The sequence below is a fragment of the Callithrix jacchus genome, chromosome 2 (genome assembly GCF_049354715.1).
Source record: "Callithrix jacchus isolate 240 chromosome 2, calJac240_pri, whole genome shotgun sequence".
Taxonomy (NCBI): domain Eukaryota; kingdom Metazoa; phylum Chordata; class Mammalia; order Primates; family Cebidae; genus Callithrix; species Callithrix jacchus.
In genome coordinates, this window is record NC_133503.1 from 26234154 (window position 1) to 26261905 (window position 27752).

The 27752-nt window shown below is 37.8% G+C and overlaps 2 protein-coding genes across 3 annotated transcripts in view; one reads left to right on the forward strand and one right to left on the reverse strand.

Moving 5' to 3' along the window:
- Positions 1 to 7923: 7923 nt before the first annotated feature.
- Positions 7924 to 14055, reverse strand: NUDCD2 (NudC domain containing 2). The gene is made up of 4 exons (XM_002744139.7): positions 13814 to 14055; positions 11773 to 11821; positions 11133 to 11284; positions 7924 to 8393 (listed from the first exon to the last, which is right to left on the reverse strand). Exons 1-4 carry the CDS (start codon positions 14000 to 14002, stop codon positions 8310 to 8312), a joined length of 474 nt encoding a protein of 157 aa, XP_002744185.3. The 5' UTR covers positions 14003 to 14055; the 3' UTR covers positions 7924 to 8309.
- Positions 14056 to 14097: 42 nt separating this feature from the next.
- HMMR (hyaluronan mediated motility receptor) overlaps positions 14098 to 27752 on the forward strand; it is a 32879-nt gene continuing 19224 nt past the window's right edge. Inside the window, exons 1-9 of one of the 2 annotated variants that reach the window (XM_078358898.1) lie at positions 14098 to 14274; positions 18304 to 18402; positions 19149 to 19228; positions 22501 to 22548; positions 24436 to 24624; positions 25429 to 25515; positions 25606 to 25706; positions 27367 to 27441; positions 27570 to 27748. In XM_078358898.1, coding sequence (XP_078215024.1) covers positions 25480 to 25515; positions 25606 to 25706; positions 27367 to 27441; positions 27570 to 27748 — 391 coding nt within the window. In that variant the 5' untranslated portion in view covers positions 14098 to 14274; positions 18304 to 18402; positions 19149 to 19228; ... (1 more) ...; positions 24436 to 24624; positions 25429 to 25479. Of the gene's footprint in view, positions 14275 to 14469; positions 14698 to 18303; positions 18403 to 19148; positions 19229 to 22500; positions 22549 to 24435; positions 24625 to 25428; positions 25516 to 25605; positions 25707 to 27366; positions 27442 to 27569; positions 27749 to 27752 lie in introns of those variants that run through there. The other variant, XM_008984597.4, reaches the window with a different exon arrangement.

Here is a 27752-nt window from a genome sequence, read left to right on the forward strand (position 1 = left end):
GTCACTATGTTGTTCAGGCTGATCTTAAACTCCTGGGCTCAAGTGATCTGACTGCCTCGTTCTCCCAGTGCTGGGATTATGGGCATGAGCCACCGCACCTGGCCTCTAGTGTTTTTTTTCATAGACATAGAGTGATGACAAATAATTGTTTATTGTGCATTAAAAGTTGGTGTTTATGTAGTATTAATCTCTTTTATCACTTAGATTCATCACTGCTATGGATGCTATCCTTAATACATATTTACTTAGTTTCAGCCCACTTGAAGTTTTATGCAAGCTCTCTTAAGCTAATTAAACAGCATTTCAACAGTGTGGTTGCTAATGCCAGGTAACCACAATGTGTTATGTTGCCCTGCTTGGATCAATTGTAATTCTTATTGGAACCGAAGCAATAAATATGATTTTGAACTGTTCATGTTCAAACTAACAAGACTTTTTTTTTTGAAATAGAGTTTGCTCTGTCACTGGGCTGGAGTGCAGTGGCATAATCTCGGCTCACTGCAACCTCTGGATTTATGCGATTCTCCTGCCTCAGCCTCCTGAGTAGCTGGGACTACAGGCACACGCCACCACTCCCAGCTAATTTCTGTGTTTTTAGTAGAGATGGAGTTTCACCATGTTGGCCAGGATGGTCTCAATCTCTTGATTTGCCTGCCTTGGCCTCCCAAAGTGCTGGGACTGCAGGCGTGAGCCACCACAACCAGACCTAATAAGACGTAAAGTGGACATTGCAAGGAGTTACTGATGAAAGACAAATTATTCATAAAAGAACAATTTGTTCTTTTATAATTGACTTCCCTTAGACTTATTTGGTAACTTTTCATGGTACTTTTTTTAAAAGGTATCTGAACCTTGTACATATTTCCAATTTTGAGACATCCTATCTAAAAACAATATATATTTTCAATCTGACATTTGTGGCTGGCAATGATAATTTTTACTGTCTGGTACTATGAATTATCCCATATAATCCTCTCAACTGAATGAGGTTATCCCAATTTGCAAATGAGCTAGAGAGACAGAGAAGCTAAATGACTTGCCCCTGATCTATACCTGGTACTTGGGAGGTAAGATTCAAAGCCAGGCAGTTCTGACTCCAGAGGCTGTGCTCTTAACCACTGTGTACATTACCTCTGGAAATAGAAGATTAATTGGACTCAAGTGAAATGGCTTGTATAGTTTCCAATCAAAACTAAATTCTGGCCACATTAACTTCTGTGCTATCACCATGATCATAGAATAACACTCAGAATTTATTTCTTTATACTAATAGAATAACATTGATAAAATTTTAAGTGTGAAACCTATTTTTTCAGAAACCAGAAACAGTAAATGTGAATCAAATAAGATGAATTAAAAAATAAGCCTATTTTTTATGCCGGACATGGGCATAGTGGCTCATGCCTGTAATCCTAGCACTTTGGGAGTCCCAGGTGGGTGGATCACTTGAGGCCACAAGTTCGAGACCAGCCTGAACAACACGGTAAAACCTGTCTCTACTGTAAATACAAAAATCAGCCAGGTGTGATGTCACACACCTGTCGTCCCAGTTACTGAGAGGCTGAGACAGGAGAATTGCTTGAACATGGAAGGCGGAAAGATTGCAGTGAGACAAGAACATGCCACTGCACTGCAACCTGGGCAACAGAGTGAGACTCTGTCCCAAAAAATAAAAAGATAAGCCTTTTATATTAATTCATCAAAGAACAGTAGCAATTAAAATTGCCAAGGGACATATAATGATAAAAATACATGAAGAGGCCAGGTGCAGAGGCTCATTCATGCCTATAATTCCAGCGCTTTGGGAAGCCAAGGTAGGAGGATTGTTTGAGGCCAAGACATAGGGAGACCCTATCTCTACCAAAAAATTTTAAAATTAGCTGGGCGTGGTGATGTACATTTGTAGTCCTAGCTACTGAGGAGGCTCAGGTGAAAAGACTGAGCCCAGGAGTTTGAGGCTGCAGTGAAGCATGAGAGCCACTACGCACCAGCCTGAGTGATAAACAAAACAAAACACGAAGCAAAAGTGATAACATTAAAAAAAGGACTGGACAAAACTTCATTTACAGTTGGAGACTTAAAACATTCCTCTCTCAGTAGTCTACAGAATTAATAGAAAATTAGCAAAGATGCAGAATAAGCATTCTTTTCAAGTACACATGGAACACTCACAAGATATACCACCACATCATGGGTCTTAAACCTTAACAAATTTAAAAGCGATAAAATCATACAAAGTATGTTTTGACCATCATCTAGAAATCAGTAACAGCAAGAAAACCTCCAAACTCTTGGAAATTAAACAACACATTTCTAAATAATTCATGATTCTACAGGGAAGTCCCAAAAAATATTTTAAACTAAATATTTAAATATTTTAAAATATCACAATGCTTGGAATGCAGCCATACTGGTGCTGCAATTTATATCAACCAACTGCTTTTTACTAAATTAGAAGAAAAAGGTCACGAATCAATAAGCTACTACTTTTAAGAAACTAGGAAAATTTAATGGGGTGTGGTGGCACAGCACTATAGTCCCAGCTACTCAGAAGGCTGAGGTAGGAGGCTCATGATCCCATGGGTTTGAGGCTGCAGTGAGCTATGATCACAACACTACTCCAGCCTGGGTGATGAAGTGAGACCTGTCTACAAAAAAAAAAAAAAGAAAAAAACCCAAACTAAACCTAAAGCAAGCAGAAAAAAGAGGCAGAAAAGCAATGCAATTGTAAACAAACTGATAGAGAACAATCAAAACCAAAAACTAGTTCTTGGAAAAGAGCAGTAAAATTGATAATCTCTAGCAATACTGACAGAGAAATTGCTAATCTTCAGAATCAAAGAAGAGATAACAGTATAGATTCTCATTAGGACACAGGACAGAAAGAAAATACCATGAACAACTATGCACATAGGATTAGATGAAATGAACCAATTCTTTGAAAGGTACACACTACCAAAACCTAACTAAAACCTCAATAAATTCTCTTTAAAAACTGAATTGTTTAAAACCTTACTAGCAAATTCATAAAACATTTGAAGATTTAACACAAATTCTACAAATCTCTTACAGAAATAATAATCACTTGTCAATTCATTTTATAAGACCAGAATTAACATGATACCATACCAAGATAAAGATAATACAAGGGGGAAAAAAGCCCAAAAACAACTGCACAATATCCAAAATGAACAGACATAAAATTCCTCAACAAATAAAATATATAAGGTGAATAATGTACCATGACCAAGTTTGGGATTGGGAGGAAAAAATAAGCTGTTTCAAAATTCTGGAATCAATAAAATCCATCTTATTTTTTTTTTTTTTTTTTTTTGAGACGGAGTTTCGCTCTTGTTACCCAGGCTGAAGTGCAATGGTGCAATCTTGGCTCACCGCAACCGCCTCCTGGGTTCAGGCAATACTCCTGCCTCAGCCTCCTGAGTAGCTGGGATTACAGACACGAGCCACCAGGTCCAGCTAATTTTTTGTATTTTTAGTAGAGACGGGGTTTCACCATGTTGACCAGGATGGTCTCGATCTCTTGACCTTGTGATCCACCCGCCTCGGCCTCCCAAAGTGCTGGGATTACAGGAGTGAGCCACTGTGCCCAGCATAAAATCCATCATAGTAACAGTCCAAAGAGGAAAAAAAAAAAAGACCAAATCGATACAGAAAGATTACAGAAAATTCAACATCCACTCATGAAACTGCTAACAAATTAATGGATAGGAACTTGCCCAACATGACAAAGGGAATTGATGAAAAGACTATACAGCTTGCATACTTAATGGTCAAAGACAATGCTTTCAAAATCCTAAGATCCAGAACAAGACTGGGATGGCCACTTTCTCCACTTTATTGTTCTGGCCACTGCAGTCAGGCAACAAAAATCACACGCCTACAGACTAAAAAGGATAAAATAAAACTGTTCCAATTTGTAGTTTATGTAGACAACTTAATGAGTTAACAACAAAATAACTCCCAAAACAAAGTTTAGCAAGGACACAGGATACAAGGTCAACAAACAATCAAACATATTTGTATATACTAGCAATATGCAATTAGATCCCCACGTTTCAAAAATAATACAACTAACAATAGTTCCCCAAAATGAACAGTGTGGCATATAGGCTGAAAACAACAGAACATGCTGATGACTGAAATCAAAGAGGTCCTATATAGATACCTCATGTTCATGGGTTGTGGAAGACTCATAAAATTGCATTCAAAACCCCAGTAGGATTTTTGGTAGATACAGAGTAGCTAATTTCAAACTTCATATGGAGGGGAAAGAAACTAAATTAGCCAAAACAATTCTGAAAAAGAATAAAGTTGAAGAAATCATGCTGCCCAGTTTTAAGACTTACTATAAAACTATGATAATCAAGGTAGTGTGGTATTTATGAAAGGATAAACACATAGATCAATAGAATAGAGTCCAAAACCAGACTCACATAAATAACAACTGATTTTTGGCAACGGTGAAATGACAACTCAATGGGGAATATACAACTTTTCAACAAAGTATTTTAAAACTGAACATTCATATGCAAAAAATAAATAAACCTACCTAAATTTCACAGCTTACATAAAAATTAAAGTGGATCACAGCTCTAAATATAGAACTTAAAATTATTAAACTTTTAGAAGAAAAAAATCTATAGGCTGGGCACAGTGGTTTATGCCTGTGGAGGCGGAGGCAGCCAGACCACTTGAGGTCAGGAGTTCAAGACCAGCCCGGCCCATATGGTAAAATGCCATTTCTACAAAAAAAATTAGCAAGGAGTGGTGGTATGCACCAGTAGTCCCAGCTACTTGGGAGGCTAAGGCACAAAAATCACTTGAACCCAGCAGGCAGAGGTTGCAGTAAGCAGAAATCATGCCACTGTGCTCCAGCATGGGCAACAGAGCAAGAGTCTGTCTCAAAAAAAGAAAACACAAAATAAAAATTCCTCATGACCTTGGGTTAAGATTCCTAGACATGACACCAAAAACATGATCCACCAATGGCATGATGGATAAGACTTCCTCAAAATTAAGTCTGTGTTTCAGAAGACACTTACCAACAAAAGAAAAGGAGAATAGGAGAATTTCTCCTTTTAGAATAAGAGAAATTACAAATCATATACCCGATAAGGGACTTGTACTCAGAATATATACTCTTACTACTCAATAAGACAACAACTAAAAAATGGGTAAAGGATTTGAATAAACACTGCTTCAAGAAAGATACCCAAACAGCCAATAAGCACAAGAAAGAACGCTCAACACAGACATCAGAAAATAGCAAACCAAAACTCCATAGAGATACAATTTCATATCCACTAGAATGGCTAAAATAAAAAAGTCAGGTAAACAAGTATTGACAAGGATGCAGAGAAACTAGAACCTGTCTACACTGCTGGTGGGAAAGTCAAAAGATGTAGCTGCTTTGGGAAACAATCTGACAGGTATTCAAATGATTAACATAGTTATCATATAACCTAAAAATTATACTCCTAGGTAAGAAACGAAAACACATATGCACATAAAAACTTGTACACATTAATAGCAGCTCTAGTCATGACAGCCAAAAAGTAGAAATACCCAAAATGTTATACTTACAAATGTATAAAGTGATTACAGCCATACAATGAAGTATTCAGACATACTAATGAATGTACTGATACATGCTAGAATATATACAAACCTCTTAAGACATGTTAAGTGAAAGAAGCTAGTAACCAAAGACCACATATTATCATTCCATGTATGTGAAATGTCCAGAATAGGAAAATCTATGAGATTAAAAGTGGTTGTATGGATGGCCTGGGATGAAGAAAGGATAAAAGCTAAACTATACAAGGTTTCTGTCTGAGATGATGAAAACATTCTAAAATTGATTGTGGGAATGGTTGCATTTATCTCTGTATTTACTAAAAGCTACTGAATTATACTTTAAATGGGTGAAATGTATGTTGCTACAATAAAACTGTTTTTTTTTTTTAATTACACGATTCCATCTATGACATGCTTTAAGACAATAACATGGAGACAAGGATTAGACCAGTGGTTTCCATTTAGGGGCTGGGAGAACGGTGTGACTACAGAGAGAGCATCAGAATTTTTATGGTGATTGAACTCTTCAATATCCTGATGTGGAGATGTTTACACATATCTATACTTAAAATTCACCAAACTAAACATCAAAAAAGTTAATTTTACTTTCTTTACTCAAAATAATTTTTTTTAATGTCAAAGAGAATCAAATTAAAAGAAAAATAGCCTCTTCCCCAACAATTCATTCCTAAAATGAGCAAGACAGGCATCATAGGGTGAATGGACTGCCATGGCCTGGAGTGAGGTGTTAGGGTCCAGGCGGGGTGAGGAGGACATTCCTGCTTAGCATAGGATGCAAAGCTTAAGCAGGGTGAGGAAGACATTCATGTGGGGAGATGATCTACAATAGAGAACCAAATAGAAATCAGGTTTCTCACTGCTACTAAAGGTAGTTATAAATATGGAAAGGGAAAAAATGAAAACGAAGCCCATGAAATTGTAATTTACATGTGAACTCATGCTTTTCAATATACATAGATACAAAAATGCAGATGGAAAGACATGCATTATATATACACACCAACAGCAACTGCACACTAGCACAGATCTTGGCTTTTAAATATTACCCACTAGAGAGAACCCAGGCTCTATGGAAAAATGGCTGATTCTTGGGCTAGTCAAGGAGCGCATGAGAAGCCTGGTATACCTTATGCCAGATAGTAACAATTGATTGAACAATGATGTCAGAAGGTCACAGAGGCCACCCAGAATGGTCTTATCCCAGCCAAATGTACAATAATTCTGAGCATCGAAGTACTGAGCATAGGTTTTTAACCCAATGAATAGAAAATCATGAGTCTATATACAGATATAATAAATTTAAAGTCTGATAACAAGGTAGCATTTTGCAACTATCTTCTCGAAAAATAATTATAACTACAGTGAAGAAGTCTGGCAGATACTATCTTAATCAATCATCTAAGAAAATCCGTCAGAAATGAGACAAATTGAAATTATTAAACCATGACAGGATGCACTCCTATCACATTTCTGCCAAAGATGAATAACCTGAATTTAATCATGAAGTATCAGACGAAATCCAAAATAAGGGATGTTATACAAACCTAGCCTGTAATCTTCAAAAGTACCAAGTTGTGAAACTTAAGGAAAAAATGAGAACTTGTTCCAGAATGAAGTAGACTAAAGACAGCTAATATCTAAATGGAAGGCATGACTCTGACTGGATCCTCTTGCTATATGGACATTACTGGGACAATCAGTTCAATATGAATTAAGTGAAGGTCTGAGGATTAGAGGGTAGTAACGTGTCAAGGTAAATTTTCTGATTTTAATGGCTGCATTGTAGTCATGTAAGGTAATCTGAAGCAAATAGTAATCAGTAATGAGGCAACATGTCTTCAACTAATTCACAAATGGTTCAGAAAGAAATTGTAACTTTTCTAAGAACAAGATTTAAAATTTTTTCAAGAAATAAATAAAAAGGACATAAATAGGATATTGAATAAAATGTCTACAGACAATTCCTACCTATATGCCTAAATCACTTAAGATCAAAACGATGCCAGTGATACACAATTAGTGATCTTACTTCACTTTCTGCCACAAACAAAGGACTCACCTAATTACCATGTTCATTTAGGTACTTCTCTTTTGTATCAACCCACTTCTATTGTTAGGCTTTTAACTATTTTTAAACTTCTTGACATAAAGTAATTCCTCAAATAATAATATTCTAATTAAGAAATTTTCATTAACTCTTACTTTACTTAAAATACATTTATGTACTTTTTCCTTTCTTATAATTGTTTTTAGCACTATACTTTTTTTCTGTGAACTGTTGTACTTAGGCAAAGGGATACACAATTCCTATTTAGAAAATTTTATTGAATACTGTATTTATCAAAAGAAAAAGTTAATTTTCCCTGAAGGCACCCTTCATTACACATGATACTCCAATGTTCTTTTGTATTAAAAATATGGTTAAATATGGAATTAGGAAAATGCAGCATATAAAACTCCATGCTGAGCAAAAACAAGTCCAAAAAAATTTACCATAAATCCACAGAATAGTTCCCACAGTATGTTTCCTACATAAATCATGTTTCAATACAATTTTTAGAACCATTTTTAAATATATTTTGTAATTTGTTAACTGTAGGCATCCCCATTTTTCTTCCATCACATAATCTGTTCCTCTGATTAAACTGGCAATATCTACTAGGATCCACAGAATGGAGGTGAAAAAGCAGTTATTTCTCAAGGTTTGAGAAATCTGGTCCACCTTTAGTGTAGTTTCCTGAGATTTCTGCTCCACTGAAGTCAAAACCAGGATTCTAAAAGATATAAAAATACATATAATGAAATAAAACCTACAAAGAAAAATAAAAGTACAAGCAGGCAATTGATAAAAAAGGATATCTAAATGACCAATAAATACACGAAAATATAACAGACTTCACTGTTATCACCAAAATCATATTTAAAACTATGAGGCATTTTTCAACTTTCCTAATCACAAATATTTAGAAGATCATATTATACTATGATGTTGGCAAGTGTATAGGGAAACATATATACTTCAATATAAGTCTGTAGATTTAATAGCTAGCATTTTTTGATAGCTTTCTATACGCCCACAAATTTCTAAGAGGTATACAGACATAGATTTTAACCCTCACAACAATCCTGTGAAGTACTATGTCAGGCCTTAGTCTTTTTGGTGGGCTATTTCATTTATCCAACAAACATTTGTTGAGCTCCTACTGTTTGGAAGACCATTAGAAGTATGTAGAATTCAAGAGTGAAAAGTAACAAAAATCCCTGCTCTAGTGGAACTTAACAATCTAGCACGAGGAAACAAACAATAAATCAACCAGTACAGGGTCTGGCAGACTTTTTAAAGAACTAGGTAGTAAATATTTTAGTCTTTGCAGGCCACATAGTCTCTGTCACAAAATACTCAATTGTCTGAAAGACAGTACACAAACAAATGAGCATCTGTGTATCCTTGAAAAGTTACAAAGCAGGTAGTGGGCCAAATTTGGCCCAAGGGCTGTAGTTTGCCAACCCCTGATCAGCTGTTAAAAGTTGGCAATACAGAAAAAAAAAATTGAACAGGGTAAGGGAAATAAAATTATAATATTTAAATGGGATGATCAAAGCATGTTTCATTGAGCAATGATAGGAAAACATAAAAGTGAGCCAAGTGCTCCTACGAGAAGAGCATTGTAGTCAGAAGGGCAGCAAAGAGATGGGCTGATACATTCTTTAAAGAACAGCAAACAGGCCAGTATGGCTACAGAAGAATCACTAAGATGGATAGCAGTAAGGGAGGAAGTAGTCAGGGAGATAATGGAATAACTGATCAGATAGGGTCCTTTAAGAGATAGAGACATGACTTGCAGAGTTCTGAGAAGTGGCATGATATGACTTGCATTTTAAAAGAACTGCTCTGACTGCTATTTTGAGAAGACTATGGCAAGGGTAAAAGTGAGAAGACCAATTGGAAGGTTATTAGAGTAATCCAGGCAAGATATCAGAAGTGGTCCAGTTCAGCATGGTAGGAGTTGGTGGTGAGAAGTGGTCAAATTCTAAATATATTTGTAAGGTAGCATCAGTAAGATTTCCTAATACATTGGATAGGATATGAGAGAGATGTAAGAATCAAGGATGAGTACCAGTATGTTTTTGACCTGAACTACTAGTTTTCATCAACTGAGATGAGAAGGTTAGAGATAAGAACAAATATGGAAGGACATGAGAGTGTTCAACTTGGACATGTTGACCTTAATATACATTAGATAGCCAGGTAGAAATCCTGAATAGACAATTGGATATGCAGGTCCTAAATTGAGAAAAAAAGTCTAGGCTACAGATATACATCTGGAAATCATTATCATAAAGACACAGTGGCTCAAACCTGTAATCCCAGCACTTTGGAAGGCCGAGATAGGCAGATCACGAGGTCAGGAGTTCAAGACTAGCCTAACCAACGTGGTGAAACCCCATCTCTACTAAAAATAAAATTAGCTGGGCATGGTGGGACAAGCCTGTAATCCCAGCTACTCAGGAGGCTGAGGAGAATCTCTTGAACCAAGGAGGCGGAGGTTACAGTAAACTGAGATCATGCCACTGCACTCCAGCCTGGATAACAGAGCAATAATCTATCCTAAAAAAAAAAAAAAAAGACGGAGATGAAAACACAGCTTTGTTTAAAATAGAGAAAAACAAAGAAATCTAAATCATATTAAAGACAAAGAGTTAAATAATGATGACATATCCAAACTACAGAATACTCTGACGCAGTTAAAAAGAACAAGTTTTATACTCAAAAGTTAGGTATAATTAGGCTTTTAATTATTTTTAAACTTCTTGACTTTTGTAAACTATTTTTAAAGTAATCCCTCAAGTAATAATATTCTAATGAATAAATTTTTATTAACTCTTAATTTACTTAAAATATATTTATGGACTTTTTTCCTTTCTTGTTTTTAGCACTATAATTTGTATGAATGGTTATACTTACACAAAGGGGTACAAAATTCCTATTTAGACAAGTTTATTGAATATCATACTTACCAAAAGAAAAAGAAGACATACAAAAAGAAAGAGGAAAGAGACCCACAGCATATTATTAAATAAAAAAGCAACATGAAGAACAATACACATGTGTGATCCTCCATTTATGCTAAAAATAATAGCCAACATATGAGACGAAAATGAGATAGATGCATGGAATGCAGAGAATAGTGGTGAAGGGGCCTTTCACTTCTGATACTAGGTAAGTCTATACTGGTTCAACTATATTAAGAGTTTATTCATGCATTACTGATGTACATAAAAGTATGCCTAAACTCACAAATCACAGCAATACAAATTAATTCCTCTCAAGAAAATATTTTGAAAAAATCAAATCCATACAAGAAAGGCCATTTTTCTAACCATTCACTTAAAAAATTCTTCTAGAAAATATAACTTTTCATAATGACATTTGAGTTTTAATTTCAAATAATATTTATTCAATGATTTTTATATATTTAATTACACATACTGACACACTTCATCTGACTTACTTCTTTTTGGAATCTCTCTAATGTAAGCTTTCTCTGCATTTGGTCTTGTACCCAAGGATCAGCTGCATATTCAGATTCTAGTAGAGAAGTCCAACAATTTGCTGCATCTCTCTTTGTCTTGGTAAGAACAATACGAACCATTTTTCTATCCTCTAAAAAAAGAAAAAAAAAAACACAAAGAAATTAGAGTTCTTCATCAAATTGTGTGTGTGTGTGTGTGTGAGAGAGAGAGAGCGAGAGAGAGAGAGAGAGAGAGAGAGAGACAGACAGACAGACAGACACAGGCCCAATCTCGGCTCACTGCAACCTCCACCTCCTGGGTTCAAGTGATTCTCATTCCTCAGCCACCCAAGTAGCTGGAATTACAGGCACACACCATCATGCCTGGCTATTTTATTTTTAGTAGAGACAGGGTTTTGCAATGTTGTGGACAGGCTTGTCTCAAAAAGTTCTTCATTAAATTTTTAAATTTTTTATTTTCAAATACCACTAGGTAATCTTTTCTCCCCCAACTAGGTAATTCTGACATACAACTGTTTTCAACACATTTCTATTGCTTTATCTTAGGGAAAAAGACAGTAAATTCCAAGACAAATTAATTTTAAAAAAAGATCTGATGAATTATAATAATTACCCTTACCCAAAGTCCATGTTCCCTCATCAGCTATTGTAGAATCAAAGAGTTTGCCCTGAAAAATAAACATACAAGGTGCTAAAAATAGAGAATTTGATTAATTTGTATTAAGTTTTTATGATTAAGTTTACCTACTTTCCTACCTAATCCACATCTATACCACTTCATCATGACATTTATAGCTGCACAACCCTAAATTTTCTCCCAGCAGGTAAAATGGAAACTAGTTTATACTGCATGGAATCTTTACTATGGCAAAGAACACAGAGCCCTCTAAAGAAAGATCAGGACTCCTTAATTTTTGTAAGATATAGTAATACTGATTACTGGCCACTGGCCAAATGTGAAATTAATATCTGAAATGTTTTAATTCTACCAATTAAAATTAGCCACAAGACGGGATCTCCTGCTAAAACTAAGAAATGTTGTCTTTTAAAGTAAACTTGTAAAAAACGGTTTAATCTTTTTGTTGGGCAATCAGCATTAAAAAAAAACAAACTTCAAAGTATATATTCCAGATGTGATAGATCAGTTGTGACTGATTGTTTACACACTCGTGTTTTTTGAAAAAATAAAAATAAAACATAAATGTAAAAGAGAACGCACCAAGCCCAGAGGCTCAGGCCTGTAATCCCAGCACTTTGGAGGTCAATGTGGATTGCTTGAGCCCAGGGGTTTGAGGCTGCAGTGAGCTACAATCTCACCCCTGCACTCCAGCCTGGGCAACAAAAGACCCTGACTCAAAAAATATATATTATATATATATATATAAATAAGAGAATGCATTAGCTCAAATCCGTTTTAATTTGTTGCCAAATTTAACTCACAGAAAGTGAAATTAAAATGTCACTAGAAAAAGCCCACATTTTAAAATGTCAAACCTAGTGGGAAAAAAAATCTCAGTGGTCTAGATGTACATCAAAAATCCCAGCGTTACTGCTAAATTCCTAAAGTTGCTGGATTTACTAAATTTAAATTGTAATCTAATACCATTGTTCAGGAAACTATGAATTGTACGACAATTCAGAAGTCACTTAGATCCAAGCTGACATAAATCAATGTTTTTCACAGGAATCTCGAGGCATTCAAAGCACCTCCACATATTATAATATATAATAATAGCTAACATATGGTATTAACTTATTACATACTAGTGAATACTCTAAGCTCTTCATATACATGAATACCATGTTATTCTCAAAACAATCCTATGAGAAGGGTACTAGAACTACCCTATCTTGTGGATACGGAAGACCTAGAGACACGGAACAATCTCTTGCCCAAGTTTACAAAACCAGCAAACAAGGAGTCTCCCTACACCACATTACACTGCTATCAAACATCTTAGGCAACCAACCTAAGAATAAAATCTAATTTCAAACTGTTAATTAAATTTAACTATTCCCTTAATAAGTGGGTGCAGATCCAAAGAGTATTGGTGAAAGGAAATTAAAAGATGGACTACTAATTTTATGCACACACCTCTTTACCACCTGCTTGACCACTCCACAAACAAGCAGGATTTTTACATTTTTAGATGAGAAAACTAATCACCTAACATCATCTCTAAATCCTCTGCCCGTTATCCTATCACTAGTTTCTTTGTTCTTTCCTATATTTATCTATTCATTAATACTCCCCACTACAAGAGCTTAACCTCTCCACTGCAGGGAACTCTTCTGTCTTGTCGTCTTCCTGCACCTTCCTTCCTGTCTTCAGTGACCGGAAGAAATATCTGTTCCTTTAGCAACTCAGTCTGTTCGCAGCTGAAACCCCTTAGAGAAGCAGAAGCAGCAGTCTGACTTGGTTTGAAAACTAAGCTGGAAAACGATCTCCTCAAGTTTCCACAATTCAGCACCTGCCCTGAAGAGGGAGGCTCCGACCAGACCCAACCCTGGTCAATGTTATCTACCCTCTTTCTCTTTCTGCCAGCCACATGAGTAGTCCGGACACCCAACAGTCGTTCAGGGAAACCATGAACTTTAGGACTCGGGGGCTGAGGCGGCTGGGAAGAGGAAACTGAATACAAGCCCCGAACTGCCGCTACCTTGAGGATCTCGCGGCCGCCCACCGCCAGCGCCACATGCCGGCTTTGCAGGCCGCACTGGATATCCTGGGCGCGCGTGCCTGGCGGCACCTGAACTTCAATAAACACCTCCTCCAGGGTCTGGTACCACTGGCCCCACGGAGTCCCGCACGGAACCACCCCACTCCGCTCCTCAAACGGGGCCGACATACTCCAGTCGCCTCCCGGCCGCCGCCGCACCAGGCGGAGCCAAGCGCAAGCGCGGAATCCCACGCTCAGGGTACGGCCCCTTAGCTCGGGTCACTGCACATGCGCAGGAACGCAAGCTGGCGTCTCGATGTCCGTCTTCGTTGTTTCCTTTGAATGACCATTTACGGCACCGGCGGAACCCAGTTGAAAGAACTGAAATCCAGAAAAGTTCACATGCAACGAACGATGGGATAAATTGGAACCAGCGAAACCGGAACTCACTATACCGTCACGTAAGTGACGCAAAAATGCACTGTCAAACGTCTCCGGAGTGAAATGCGCTTGCGCAAATGATATTGGTTCCTAGGTTACAACTGAGTAACGCTGGGAATGACTGGGTGGGTTGGTTGTATGGGTGGGGCGAGGTCTCCTATTGGCTGCTCGCCTAAACTCACAGGCCAGCTAATTCGACGCAGTCAGAAACCAGCATTCTTTCTTCGTGTTCCTGTGCAGGATTGGTGTGCCCAGGGGTTTGGCTTTCCAATTGGCCAGCGCCTGGATGGGAGGGGAATATGGGGAGATTTGAATTTGAAGCCGGTAGGCAGTGATAATCCGCATTCAGTTGCGGAGGAGTGCCAATGACTGTCGGTGTCTGGAGCTGGCCGTCAACATGTCCTTTCCTAAGGCGCCGCTGAAACGATTCAATGACCCTTCTGGTACGTAAGGGGTAAGAAGCTGGGGGACGGAAGGCGCCCTAACACCCTTTGCCTGTTTCGGTTCCATTCCTGGGAGGCAAGCAGGAGGCGTTTTTAGGGTCCAGCTGGGGCTCATTCAATTAATTGATTTGTATGCGCTAAGCATCTGTTACATGCCAAGCACTAAGCAATATTGTAAGGATACCGCAGTAAGTGAAAGAGTCCCCGCCCCGTGGGGCTTACATTCAAGCGGGGAGTACTGCCAATAAACAGCGGTAATGGAGAAACTACAGCAGGGCGAAGGGAATGGAGGCGAAGCGTTGGTAGCTGTTTGATTTTCAAGTCCGAGAGGGCCTCAGTGATAAAAACATTGGAGTATTAATGTTAGTCTGACCTTGTGATTTCTTTTATTCCATTCTGCCATAAAAGAAGTAAGATTGGTAAAGGCAATTTATGGGTGTAAAATTAAAGAAGCACTTACTGAAAACATAAACAGTGAAGTTATCATGGCTATTTACCACTTACACCTCAAGCACCGTGCATACTAAGCCTTTACATCGATTATTATGTTAATTTTCCACCAACTCTAAGGGGTAATCCAATTCATTATTTTATTGATAAAAAGACTGAGACTAAAATTTGCTCAGTGCTACACTACCAAAGTGGCAGTACTGGAATCTGAACCCAGCCCCCATCATGTGCTCTTGAACACTGCAATGCGTAAGCACAGTAACCAGGAAGTCCTAGAAGTGTTTGGTAGGCGCTCATCGTTAAAGATGCTGGGACTGTGCTACTAGATCTTGTTTATTTCTTCCAACAGCCAAGTGAGGAAGGTACTGATACTGACCTCATTTTACAGATGAGAAAATGGGTTTTGTAACTGTTGCACACCCAGTTAAGTGGTAGAGCTAACTATCTAAGCTTATGATTTATCCACTATAATACAGTATTTCATGGTTACACATTACATCCCTAATTTCCATCAGCCAGCATGTGAATGAAAATGTTCACAGCTACTCACAAAAGGCCAAATGAGCGCCTGTAGTCCCAGCTACTCAGGAGGCTGAGGCAGGAGAATTGCTTGAACCCAGGAGGCGGAGGTTGCGGTGAGCCGAGATCGCGCCATTGCACTCCAGCCTGGGTAACAAGAACGAAACTCCGTCTCAAAAAAAAAAAAAAGGCCAAATGAGCAAATGTATCAGTACAAACTTAATTTCTTAGTCAAAAGACCCAAGGACCACCCGGTGTGGCGGCTCACGCCTGTAATCCCAGCATTTTGGGAGGCCAAGTCCGGTGGATCACTTGAGGCCAGGAGTTTCAACATGGCGAAACCCCATCTCTACTAAAATATAAAATAAAATAAAATACAAAAATTAGCCAGGCGCCAGGCGTGGTGGCTCACGCCTGTAATCTCAGCACTTTGGGAGGCCGAGGAGAGTGGATCACCGGAGGGTAGGAGTTCAAGACCAGGCTGGCCAACATGGTGAAACCCCGTCTCTACTAAAAATGCAAAAAATTAGCTGGGCATGGTGGCGCTTGCCTGTAGTCCCAGCTACTCAGGAGGCTGAGGCAGGAGAATTGCCTGAACCCAGGAGGCGGAGGTTGCGGTGAGCCGAGATCGCACCATTGCACTCCAGCCTGGGTAACGAGCGAAACTCCGTCTCAAAAAAATTAGCCAGGCATGGTGGCACGCATCTGTAGTCCCAGCTACTGGGGAGGCTGAGGCACGAAAATCCCTTGAAACTGGGAGGTGGAGGCTGCAGTGAGCAGAGATGGCACCACTGCATTCCAGCCTGGGCAACAGAGCAAGATTCCGTCTCAAAAAAAAATACCTTAAAATTTATATTTCTACCTAGGATGTATTTTAGTGTCTACACATACATATGAAAGTTTCACAAAACAATGCTTTGTGGCATATGAGTCATGCTGATTTTTCTATTTTTACTTTTTACAAAATGCTAATCAAGATCTATGAGGCTGGGCACAGTGGTTCACACCTGTAATCCCAGCACTTTGGGAGGCCGAGGCTGGCGGATCATCTGAAGTCTGGAGTTCAAGACCAGCCTGGCTAACATACTGAAACCCCGTCTCTGCTAAAAGAAAATTAGCCGGTGTTGTTGAGAGACATTAAGTTTACCCTCTGCCCCCTTCGCTCCCTTGTGGAGAATACCTTTTAGTTTGTAATTAGTGCTAGGCGGGTTAATAGCTGCCTACTTGGTATATTTTTAGTTATGAGTAAATACAGAACACCTGTTTATTAATAAGAATCACCTGTTTAAGAGAGAATAAATACGTGGATGAGAATCTGCTGGTGACTTTCAGCCTGGAATGCTGTCAGCTCCTGAGGCTCTCAGCTCAGTAGGCTGCTGGCCTACCCAAATAGATCCACTCTGCTGTTGTATCTGGGTGTCTGCCTCTCATAACCTTCAGCGCCGCCTGGATGGAGGTCTCCCGACCGAGCTGGCACTCGGTAGGGTGTGATGGTGCATGCCTTTAATCCCAGGTACTCGGGAGGCTGAGGCAGGAGAATCGCTTGAACACAGGAGGCAAAGTTTGCAGTAAGCCAAGATAGCGCCACTGCACTCCAGCCTGCCTACTATTTTACAAACATTTAGGGGACAACAGTAGTTGCCTGGGAATGGTCAAAACTCCTTGCCCTTCTTATTTATTTGACTCTAGAGGGAAATCAATAGCTTTTCAGAGAACAATATCATATTAATCTATTCGTTCCTAACCAGCTTTAGGCTCATAGTATTTTAATTATTTTCAAGTTTTAGGCTCAGTATTTTAAGTTCTAAGAGCCCCGTCTCAAGTCTGCTATGTGTATTTACTCAGAAATGCCTTCAAATTTAGAACTTCAGTTAAGTGAAATTATGCATATAAAGTTCTGGAACATAGAAAGACAGTCTAGTACAATTTTTACTTTGCATAACGTTGGCTTTTTGAATTTTCTAAGCCTCACATTCTTTATCTGTAAATTATCACATAGGGTTCTTCTGAGGATTAAATAAAATAGCATCTATAAAATGCTTAGCATAATGCCTGGCTTAGTAAGTGCTCAAAAAGTTCTAGTTGCTCTACTGTGGTTGCTTTTCTTCTGTGTGTTTGAATTGCACTTGACATCATCAATAGGTCTAATATATTGATAATAGCCAGAGATAGAATATCACTATAAATTTTTATTCTAGGCTAAATATTCAGGGATAGACGGTTTTAATTACTTTATTTCCAGAAACCGATGGTAGTTACCTCCCTGACTCTCTTTGAGTAGAGTTGTCACCAGGTATTTTATTTGCTATATTCAGTCCTTAATAAGAAAGCCGTATTGGCTGTAATACATGATGTTCATCTCAAAACTGTCTTTTGTTTAGTTGCCTGTGTTCCTTTGACCTAATTGATATAAAGGACAAGATGATACTGTTCTTCATAAATAGAATAATAATATGAATAGATATTATAAAGAGAGGCCTTCTTTAAAATATCAAATGGATGCAGTTTTTTACATTAATAAAATAGAAGTAGTTTCTTAATGACACTTTACATTCATGTTTACTTTATTATGACATGCTTTAACTTAAGATCATAAATAACATTAGATGATATATTAATGTTTTCTATTTCCTCTAGGTTGTGCACCATCTCCAGGTGCTTATGATGTTAAAACTTCAGAGGTATTGAAAGGACCAGTATCCTTTCAGAAATCACAAAGGTTTAAACAACAAAAAGGTAATAGATCACCAGAGAACAATGGTTATGTGATCTTTTAAGTTTTAAAGTTATGAATAACAATTAAATTTAAAGATGTTATAGCATTTTTTTAAATGTGAAGCTAGAACTATATTTAAATTTTGATGGATTTATGAAAGTCAAGTACGGAATAATGCTGTTATTACATTGTTATATAAACAGGAATATTAAGCAAGATACTCATATTGATATGTAACTTCCCTTTTGTTAATTACCTTGATCTGTCAGGGAATATTAGGAAAATGAGAAAGGTGTTAGATGTGTAAAAATATTGTGTAATTATTTGAAAATGTACAATTAAGAGAAGAGTATATTGTTTAATCAATAGTTGCGATTAAAAATGTGGGGCTAGGCAAGATGGCTCATGCTTGTAATCTGAGCACTCTGGGAGGCCAAGGTGGGTAGATCACTTGAGTTCAGGAGTTCGAGACCAGCCTGCCCAACATGGCAAAACTCCATCTCTACTAAAAATAAAGAAATGAGCTGGGGGTGATGGGGTGTGCCTGTGGTCCCAGCTACTAGGGAGAGAAGTGGGAGAATTGCTTCAACCCAGGAGGCAGAGGTTGCAGTGGGTCAAGATCACACCACTGCATTCCACGTTGGGTGATAGTGAGACTGTCTCAAAAATCAAAAACAACAACAACAACAAAATTGGAAATTGTGTTTTGTGGGTAGTTAAAATATATCAACACCAACCATGATCTGTACAATTCGTTTTTCTGCAGATTCTAAACAAAATCTTAATGTTGACAAAGATACTACCTTGCCTGCTTCAGCTAGAAAAGTTAAGTCTTCAGAATCAAAGGTGAGGAGCTTTTATATGCCAGCTAGTTTATTAACTGTATCATCAAAACACCTGAGAGTACTGTATTTGATTAGAATGGGTTAGGTGTGTGAATCAAGGTTGTAAGTAAATATGTACATTAATGAAACAAATTATCATTAGAACTCTAGCAAGTTTTACATTTCTGCCTAGGTCATTAGGTTTAAATGTGCCCTTAGTTCACAGTTACAATGGTCTTCAATTCTCAATCACTTCTATGTGTAAATAACTTGTTATTACCTAGTAAACATTTCAAAATTATTTGATGTTTTGATTTATTAAGTACCACCATTTGAATTGTTTTGTTTTTGGGGAAGGGTGTTTTCGAAGAAAAAGGGGAAATGAATTCATCCGTGTGTGTGTGTGTGTGTGTGTGTGTGTGTGTATACACATACACACACACACACACACACACACACACACACACATATATATATTTTTTTTTTTGGGACAGAGTTTTATTCTTATTGCCCAGGCTGGAGTGCAATGGCATGATCTCACTGCAGCCTCTGCCTCCTGGGTTCAAGCGATTCTCCTGCCTACACCTTCCCAATAGTTGGGATTACAGGCATGTGCTACCACACTCAGCTAATTTTGTATTTTTAGTAGAGACAGGATTTCTATATGTTGGTCAGGCTGGTCTTAAACTCCCGACCTCAGGTAATCCACCTGCCTCAGCCTCCCAAAGTGATGGGATTATAGGTGTAAGCCACCACTCCCAATGTAAAAATTCCAATATTTAAGAGAAGTTTGCCACGGAGAAGCTGTTAAGGAGTGCTGGAGATTAAATTCTTAGTAGTCTTCTGGCTTGTGCAAGAGCTACTATTACTATTTTCGTAAGTTTATAATCAGGTAAGCTGCATAATACTTTTTTTATTTTTATTTTTATTTTTTGAGATAGAGTCTCACTCTGTCACCCACGCTGGAGTACAGTGGCAAGATCTCCACTCACTGCAGCCTCTGTCCCCACAGGATCAAGCGATTCTCCTGCCTCAGTCTCCCCAGTGGCTACGATTAAAGGCATTTTCCACAACGCCCAGCTAATTTTTGTATTTTTACTGGGGATGAGGTTTAACCATGTTGTCCTGGCTGGTCTTGAATTCCTGACCTCAGTTGATCCGCCCACCTTTGCCTCCCAAAGTGCTGGGATTACAGGTGTGGGCCACCACACTGGGCAGTATAATACTTTTTAAAAGACAGCCAGGGCCAGGCATGGTGGCTCACGCCTATAATCCAAGCACTTTGGGAGGTCAAGGCAGGCAAATCACCTGAGGTCAGGAGTTCAAGACCAGCCTGGCCAACATATAGTGGTCTCTACTAAAAAATAGAGTAGACGGAGGTCTCTACTAAAAAATACAAAAATTAGCTGGGCATGGTAACACACACCTATAGTCCCAGCTACTTGGAAAGCTAAGGCAGGAGAATCACTTGAGCCTGGGAGGTGGAGGTTACAGTGAGCCAAGGTGGTGCTACTGCACTCCAGCCTGGTGACAAAGCAAGACTCCTTCTCTCAAAAAAAAAAAAAAAAAAAGACAGCCGGGCACAGTGGCTCACACCTGTAATCCCAGTACTTCAGGAGGCCAAAGCAGGTGGATTGCTTGGGGTCAAGAGTTTGAGACCAGCCTGACCCATATAGTGAAACCCCATCTCTACTAAAAATACAAGAAAATTAGCTGTGCATGGTGTCAGGTGCCTGTAATCCCAGCTACTTGGGAGGCTAAGGCAGGAAAACAACTTGAACCTAGGGAGGCAGAGGTTGCAGTGAGCCAAGATTGCACCACAGCACTCCAGCCTGGGCAACAGAGCGAGATCTGTCTCAAAAATAAAGTAAAAGAGTTGTATAAATTAATAGGTATTTTGATGTGAAAAAGATTCAGAATTGGAAAAAGTTAGACTTAGGTTGTTCATTCATTTGGCAGTTGGCTAAGCCTCATATTCTGTAATATAGAGCCGTGTTGTTCAGTATAGAAGCAAAGCTACATGTGGCTATTGAGCAGTTGAAATGTGGCTTGTGCTACTTAAGAACCAATATTATTTTCAATATTATTTAATTTTAATGCATATTTAAAGGCATACTCGATTGTGTTAGTGGAACACTTAATATTTTTGGAACAATTTGAGTATATGAATTTATTTTTCTCCTCCTGTATGTTTTATGAAATTAAATATACATAAATGTGTCTGATGAAAATTTAGCATTGAATTGAGATGTGCTATAAGTGTAGAATACAAAGAAAACCTCAAAGACTTTATACAAAAATAGAACATGTCATTGATAATTCTATCCTAATGACATACTGAAATAAGCTATTTGATATATTGGGTTAAGTAAAATTAGCATTTTTACTTTTTAAATACACTACCAGAAAAATTTAAATGCATATGTTGCTTGCATTATTTTTATCGGGCAGGACTATTATAGAGACTCCTTTCTTAGAATTTGGTGTAAGTGGTTTGACTTAAATTTCTTGAAGAAACTGTTCTGAAATTTTGAAGTAACTATAGAATTTATAAAGCCCCTTAGAAAACTAAATTACATACAAGTTGGTTTGGGTCCCCTAAAAGTCCTTCCCCATAAAAACTTTTATGGAGTGTGAAATTAATAAACATGACACTGGTGTCATGCCCACCTCCCACCCCACTTAGAAACATCTAAAACAGATTTCATTCAAGATGTTAATGCCTTTCTTGCATTTTTACATGGAAAAGATGTTCTTTTTCTAGCCATGGTGTCAGAAAGGCTGTTGGATATAAAAAGATATAGTGTGAAAATTATATGTCTTATTTAGAATAAAGCCGATGAGGAAATTAGCATCAGAGCTTATGCTATTTCAGGTTTTATTTCTTTGCATCTATATATTTGGTTTCCTCTTTGGGTATCAAAGTTTAAGTTGATTTCTCTGTGTAAGATTCTTTCGGAGGTAGCATAATTAAATATTCAAGATGTATTGCTGTTTAACATTAGAGGGAGGCAGTCAGCTTTATTCATGAAGTTCCACCTGTTCTTTTCACTGGGCTGATTAGAAAAATTCTTATTTATTGGGTTGAAAACTTTTAAACCTGAAATATCTTGAGATTTTTAGAATCTCTGATTTATCAAATGAGTGACCTACAAACGTTTTAACACACTAGGTATAATGTTTAAAATAGAAACTGTTTCAATCCCTTAATCATTTCTGATAACTAAAAAACAAATTTGGCTGTGATACTTGACATTTAAATTTGCTTATACGTTTTCTTTGACTTTTAAACAGAAAGAATCTCAAAAGAATGATAAAGATTTGAAGATATTAGAAAAAGAGGTAAGCAGTGCTTTCAACTTATTTAAAAGTACATACAATAGAAAGAGAGTTGCACAGATTTAAGAGATAAGGATTCTGTGCAATATGAGAGTCCTGCAGTGAGGCAAACATGCCCTCCACAACCGTGTCTATAGGAAAACCGTTCTTTAGCTTGGTTACACTATTTCAGAGATCTATCTAGGCCATGTTAATGTGGAATGCTGGCAAAGCCGAGATTCAAGATAGCTCACTTAATGAAAAACTGGTAACTCAAAATCATTATGTCAGTTTATTGCAATTAGATATGTAGATCAAATATTTACATCTGTCCATCTCTCACACTCTTCCTGTATGCTAACTTACGTTAAGACAGCATAGCTAGAGGATTTCTTAGTGAGCATGCAATCCTAGCTGGTTAGAGCGTCATGAAGGTAGGCTGGCTAACTCAATGCATTGCTCTACCCAATAGTAGGTATATGCCTTCCTCGTGGGTGAGGTAACATAGAGCTATGCTGTTCAATATGGTAGCTACTCACCACATGTGACTATCTAAATTAAATAAGATAGAATTAAGAACTCTCAGTTCCTCAGTTGCCCTAATCACATTTCCGTAGACACATGTGGTTAGCAGCTATATACTGGACAAGGCATTTCCACCATGACAGAAATTCCTATTGAACAGTACTAACCTAAGGAATCCATTTACTTTCCAAGCAGTACTAAGCAGCTCACTGTGATCCTTGCTTCTCTGCAGCCTTTTTTTTTTTTTCCCGTTTCCATTGCTGACCAACTCTTTCTCATGGATATATTCTTTAGACACATTAAAATCTTCCATTTGATTACAATGAAATGTTGGCTTTGGACCAAGAGTGTGTCAGAGTAACTGCAAATGTCTGCACAGTTGCTCTGATTCTTTTGTATTTATCCTAGTAATGTTGGCTATCATTTTATTGAGGATACATGTAGGAGTTGATACTTAACAGGAATAATCACTGAGTCTCAGTGAGATAGCTGGTGAGTGGTAGAACCAGGATTAGAACTAATAACGTATGCCAGCGACTTCACTGGGTATAGAACTTTAGGGTGGCAGGTTTTTCCCCATATTATTTTTAAAATATCATTTCATTGTCTTTTGACTTCAACATTTTCTGTTGACAAATATTAGGTTTGGGAGTTGTTGTTGTTGTTGTTTTGAGACGGAGTTTCGCTCTTGTTACCCAGGCTGGAGTGCAGTGGCGCGATCTCAGCTCACCGCAACCTCCGCCTCTGGGTTCAGGCAATTCTCCTGCCTCAGCCTCCTGAGTAGCTGGGATTACAGGCACGCACCACCATGCCCAGCTAATTTTTGTATTTTTAGTAGAGACGGGGTTTCACCATGTTGACCAGGGTCTCGATCTCTTGACCTCGTGATCCACCCACCTCGGCCTCCCAAAGTGCTGGGATTACAGGCGTGAGCCACCGCACCCGGCCTAGTTTTTGTTGTTTTTAATCTGGTAATAGCAGTAAGAATGATGGCTTGCCAGTGCCTAGTACATTATCCTCAGAAGCCCAGCTCTGCCTTCTTGAAATAAAAAGTATTTAGCATTTTGAGCCAATTTGAAGTTGTGTAATTGAAGCTAGAGAAAATAACTATTATAGATGGAAATACCTTAAAAGTGAATAAAGAGTTTAATTGTACTTGGAATTTATGGCAATTAAAGTTCTTCTCCTCTTAAAATGTACTTATATTTTTAAGATGTATCATAGGTAAATATGATCATTCAAATAGCTAGTAAAATTAGAATATCTACAAACAAAATGTCAAGATTAGAGATTTTTCCAAAAGTTTTAGGGGTGACTATTTGTAGCATCTCTTTATGTTGGCATTCTATCAGCGAATCATTTATTATCACCTTGTTTTTTGTCCAGATTCGTGTTCTTATACAGGAACGTGGTGCTCAGGACAGGCAGATCCAGGATCTGGAAACGGAGTTGGGAAAGACAGAAGCAAGGCTAAATGCTGCATTCAGGGAAAAAACATCTCTCTCTGCAAATAATGCTGCTCTGGAAAAGCAACTTATTGAATTGACCAGGACTAATGAACTACTAAAATCTAAGGTATCTGAGCCTCATGAAAACATTTACAATTGAATAAATATAAACATGTTTATGAGTTCTAGGCTTAATTTAGCCCTTTCCTTCACTAAACATACCTTCAATATTAAGCTGCTTCAAATAGGAATTATATCTTTTATTTATTTATTTTATTTTTTTTTTTTTTGAGACAGAGTCTTGCTGTTACCCAGCCTGGAGTGCAGTGGTACAGTCTTGGCTCACTGCAACTTCTGCCTTCCAAGTTCAAGTGATTCTCCAGCCTCAGCCTCCTCAGTAGCTGGGACTACAGACACACGCCACCATGCCAGGCTAATTTTTGTATTTTTAGTAGTGATGTGGTTTCGGCCGGGCGCGGTGGCTCACGCCTGTAATCCCAGCACTTTGGGAGGTCGAGGCGGGTGGATCATGAGGTCAAGAGATCAAGACCATCCTGGTCAACATGTTGAAACCCCGTCTCTACTAAAAATACAAAGAAATTAGCTGGGCCTGGTGGCTCATGCCTGTAATCCCAGTTACTCAGGAAGCTGAGGCAGGAGAATTGCCTGAACCCAGCAGGCGGAGGTTGTGGTGAACCGAGATTGCGCCATTCACTCCAGCCTGGATGGCAGAGCAAGACTTGATCTTTTAAAAACAAAAAAAATTAAATCAATCAGTAATTATGGTGTCAGTCAAAGACTGTTCTCTCTACCAAAGTATATTGCAATAAAAAACAACCCCAGTAATAGGTAGAAAAATCAACATTTGTGTATTTTAAATATATCTTAGCAGAAAATATTTCTGAATTTTTAACGTGTTTGTTGTACTTAGTTTTTGGAAAATGGTAATCAGAAGAATTTGGGAATTCTAAGCTTGGAGCTGATGAAACTTCGAAACAAAAGAGAAACAAAGATGAGGGTGAGTGCTCCCTTTGGCAAGTTTGCTGTGCCTGAATCTGGGGTCAGAACAATTTCCTCATTTCCTAAAACAGATACCTGTGTTGTGTAGGATCTGATGGCTAAGCAAGAAGGCATGGAGATGAAGCTGCAGGTCACCCAAAGGAGTCTAAAAGAGTCTCAGGGGAAAATAGCCCAACTGGAGGGAAAACTGTAAGTGACCGAATGTGGAAAGAAATTGTTAAGTGGAAGCAATTCTTGATTTGACTCTCTTTGCAAGTTATTGTTTACTGAGACTTCAACCTTCGCTTAGCTCTTATCTCATTGCCTCCCTGCAGTTGACCTATTTCTCTTTTTAAATGAGACTTGAGCCCTAATCATTCCCAAACATGTTATGCTAGAAAGTTGTACGAATGCATTACTTTCATATACATAATTCTCTGGATTATGTATATGTATATGAGGAAAGGTTTCATGATCTTATGGAAGTGATCATTAGATTGAAACTGGTATAGGAAGTTGTGATTAATGCACAATCCTAGCCTTTGATTTTGAGCTTTAATTTGCATACAATAAAATGCATGGATAGTTAGTATTCAGTTTGGTGATTTTAGCGTTTATATACACCTGTGTAACCATTGCCAAACAAGATAGAGAACATTTTCATCCCTTCAGAAAGTTCCTTCACACCTTCTTTTTCCCCTGCTACTGCCTGTGTCGTATTCTCCATCCCCACAACTACTTTCTTACTTACATCATCAGAAATTAGCTTTGCCATTGGTTTATTTATTGTTATCATTATTATTTTTTTTTTTTAGAGATGGGGCATTGCTGTGTTACTCAGGGTATCTCAAATTCCTGGACTTAAGTGATGCCACCCTGGCCTTCAAGAGTGCTGGGGTTACAGACAAGGGCCACTATATACCTGGCCAGTTTTGCCTTTTTTTTAGGACATGCAAGAGAGAAAGGGAAAGAGCATGTGAATGTGGTTTCTTTTGTTTGATGTAATTTTTCAAGATTCATCCAAACTGTTCTATGTACTGTAATTTTTCCCTTTTTATTTCTGAGTAGTAGTTCACTCTGAGTATAGCTCCATTTGTTTACTCTTCTCCTTTTGATTATTTGGGTTGTTGCCGTTTCTGCCATTATAAAAAGACTGCTGTGAACAGGTTTTTAGAAATTTCTAGGAGTAGAATTCTTGGGTAATAGGGTAATATATGTATAATGTCTTTAAAAACTGAAAGCGGTTTTGCCATTTTTATACTCCCCTGGCAATGTATGATAGCTTCAGTTGTTCCATATTCTCGCCAACATTTAGTGTTGTCAGTCTGTTTGATTTTAGCCTCTTTACTAAGTATGAAGTGATATCTCCTCTGTGATTTTGTTACTATGAATGTTGAATATCGTTTTATGTACTTATTGGCCATTTTATGTGCATATCACCTTTTGTAAGGTGTCTTATGTCTTTTGTCCATTTCTTGCATTGGATGATTTGCAGGAGAGAAACAGATAAGTAATTGAATACCAGATAGTCTGGGACAAAAGCTTTATGGCACACAAAATGCTATTTAGTATGTTTGGTGGGTGGGGAAACCAGGAAGACCACACAAAAAAATTATTTTTAACACTCGGGATACTGTAATGATTGTTCTCATCATAATTTTTTTGTCAGTATTCAGAAAACTTTCTCACTTTAAAAATTTCAGTCTTCTATTTGGATATAAATTGTGAATTTGAGAAATTACGTAAAATAATAGTTAAGAGTTGGGACTCTGGAGTCAGCCTGCCTGATACAGTGGTATCTGGTACGTAAGTATTATGTATGATTATTAAATAAACTAGAATGTATTAACATATACCTTTTTTGTTTTAGTGTTTCAATAGAGAAAGAAAAGATTGATGAAAAATCTGAAACAGAAAAACTCTTAGAATATATCCAAGAAATTAGGTAATATAAGCAGTAGCTTTAAATTGAACCTTATTTTTTTGAATAGTGAATAATTTTCATCATTTTTCTGTTATTTTTCCCTGTGTCTAAATAGATGTGCCTCTTAAGATCATTTTATTTTAATGTAGTTGTGCTTCAGATCAAGTGGAAAAATACAAGCTAGATATTGCCCAGTTAGAAGAAACTTTGAAGGAGAAGAATCATGAAATTTTAAGCCTTAAGCAGTCTCTTGAGGAAAATACTGTTATATTATCTAAACAAGTAGAAGACCTAAATGTGAAATGTCAGCTGCTTGAAAAAGAAAAAGGTAT

Bases quoted from the DNA above. Each gene is read 5' to 3' on its own strand.
- NUDCD2 (XM_002744139.7), bottom strand. From the start codon at position 14,002: ATGTCGGCCCCGTTTGAGGAGCGGAGTGGGGTGGTTCCGTGCGGGACT. The intron at 11,822-13,813 runs GTAGCGGCAGTT...TTTATTTTTCAG, and splicing joins GCGGCCGCGAGATCCTCAAG to GGCAAACTCTTTGATTCTAC. The intron at 8,394-11,132 runs GTAAGTCAGATG...TATATCTTTTAG, and splicing joins TAGAGAGATTCCAAAAAGAA to AATCCTGGTTTTGACTTCAG.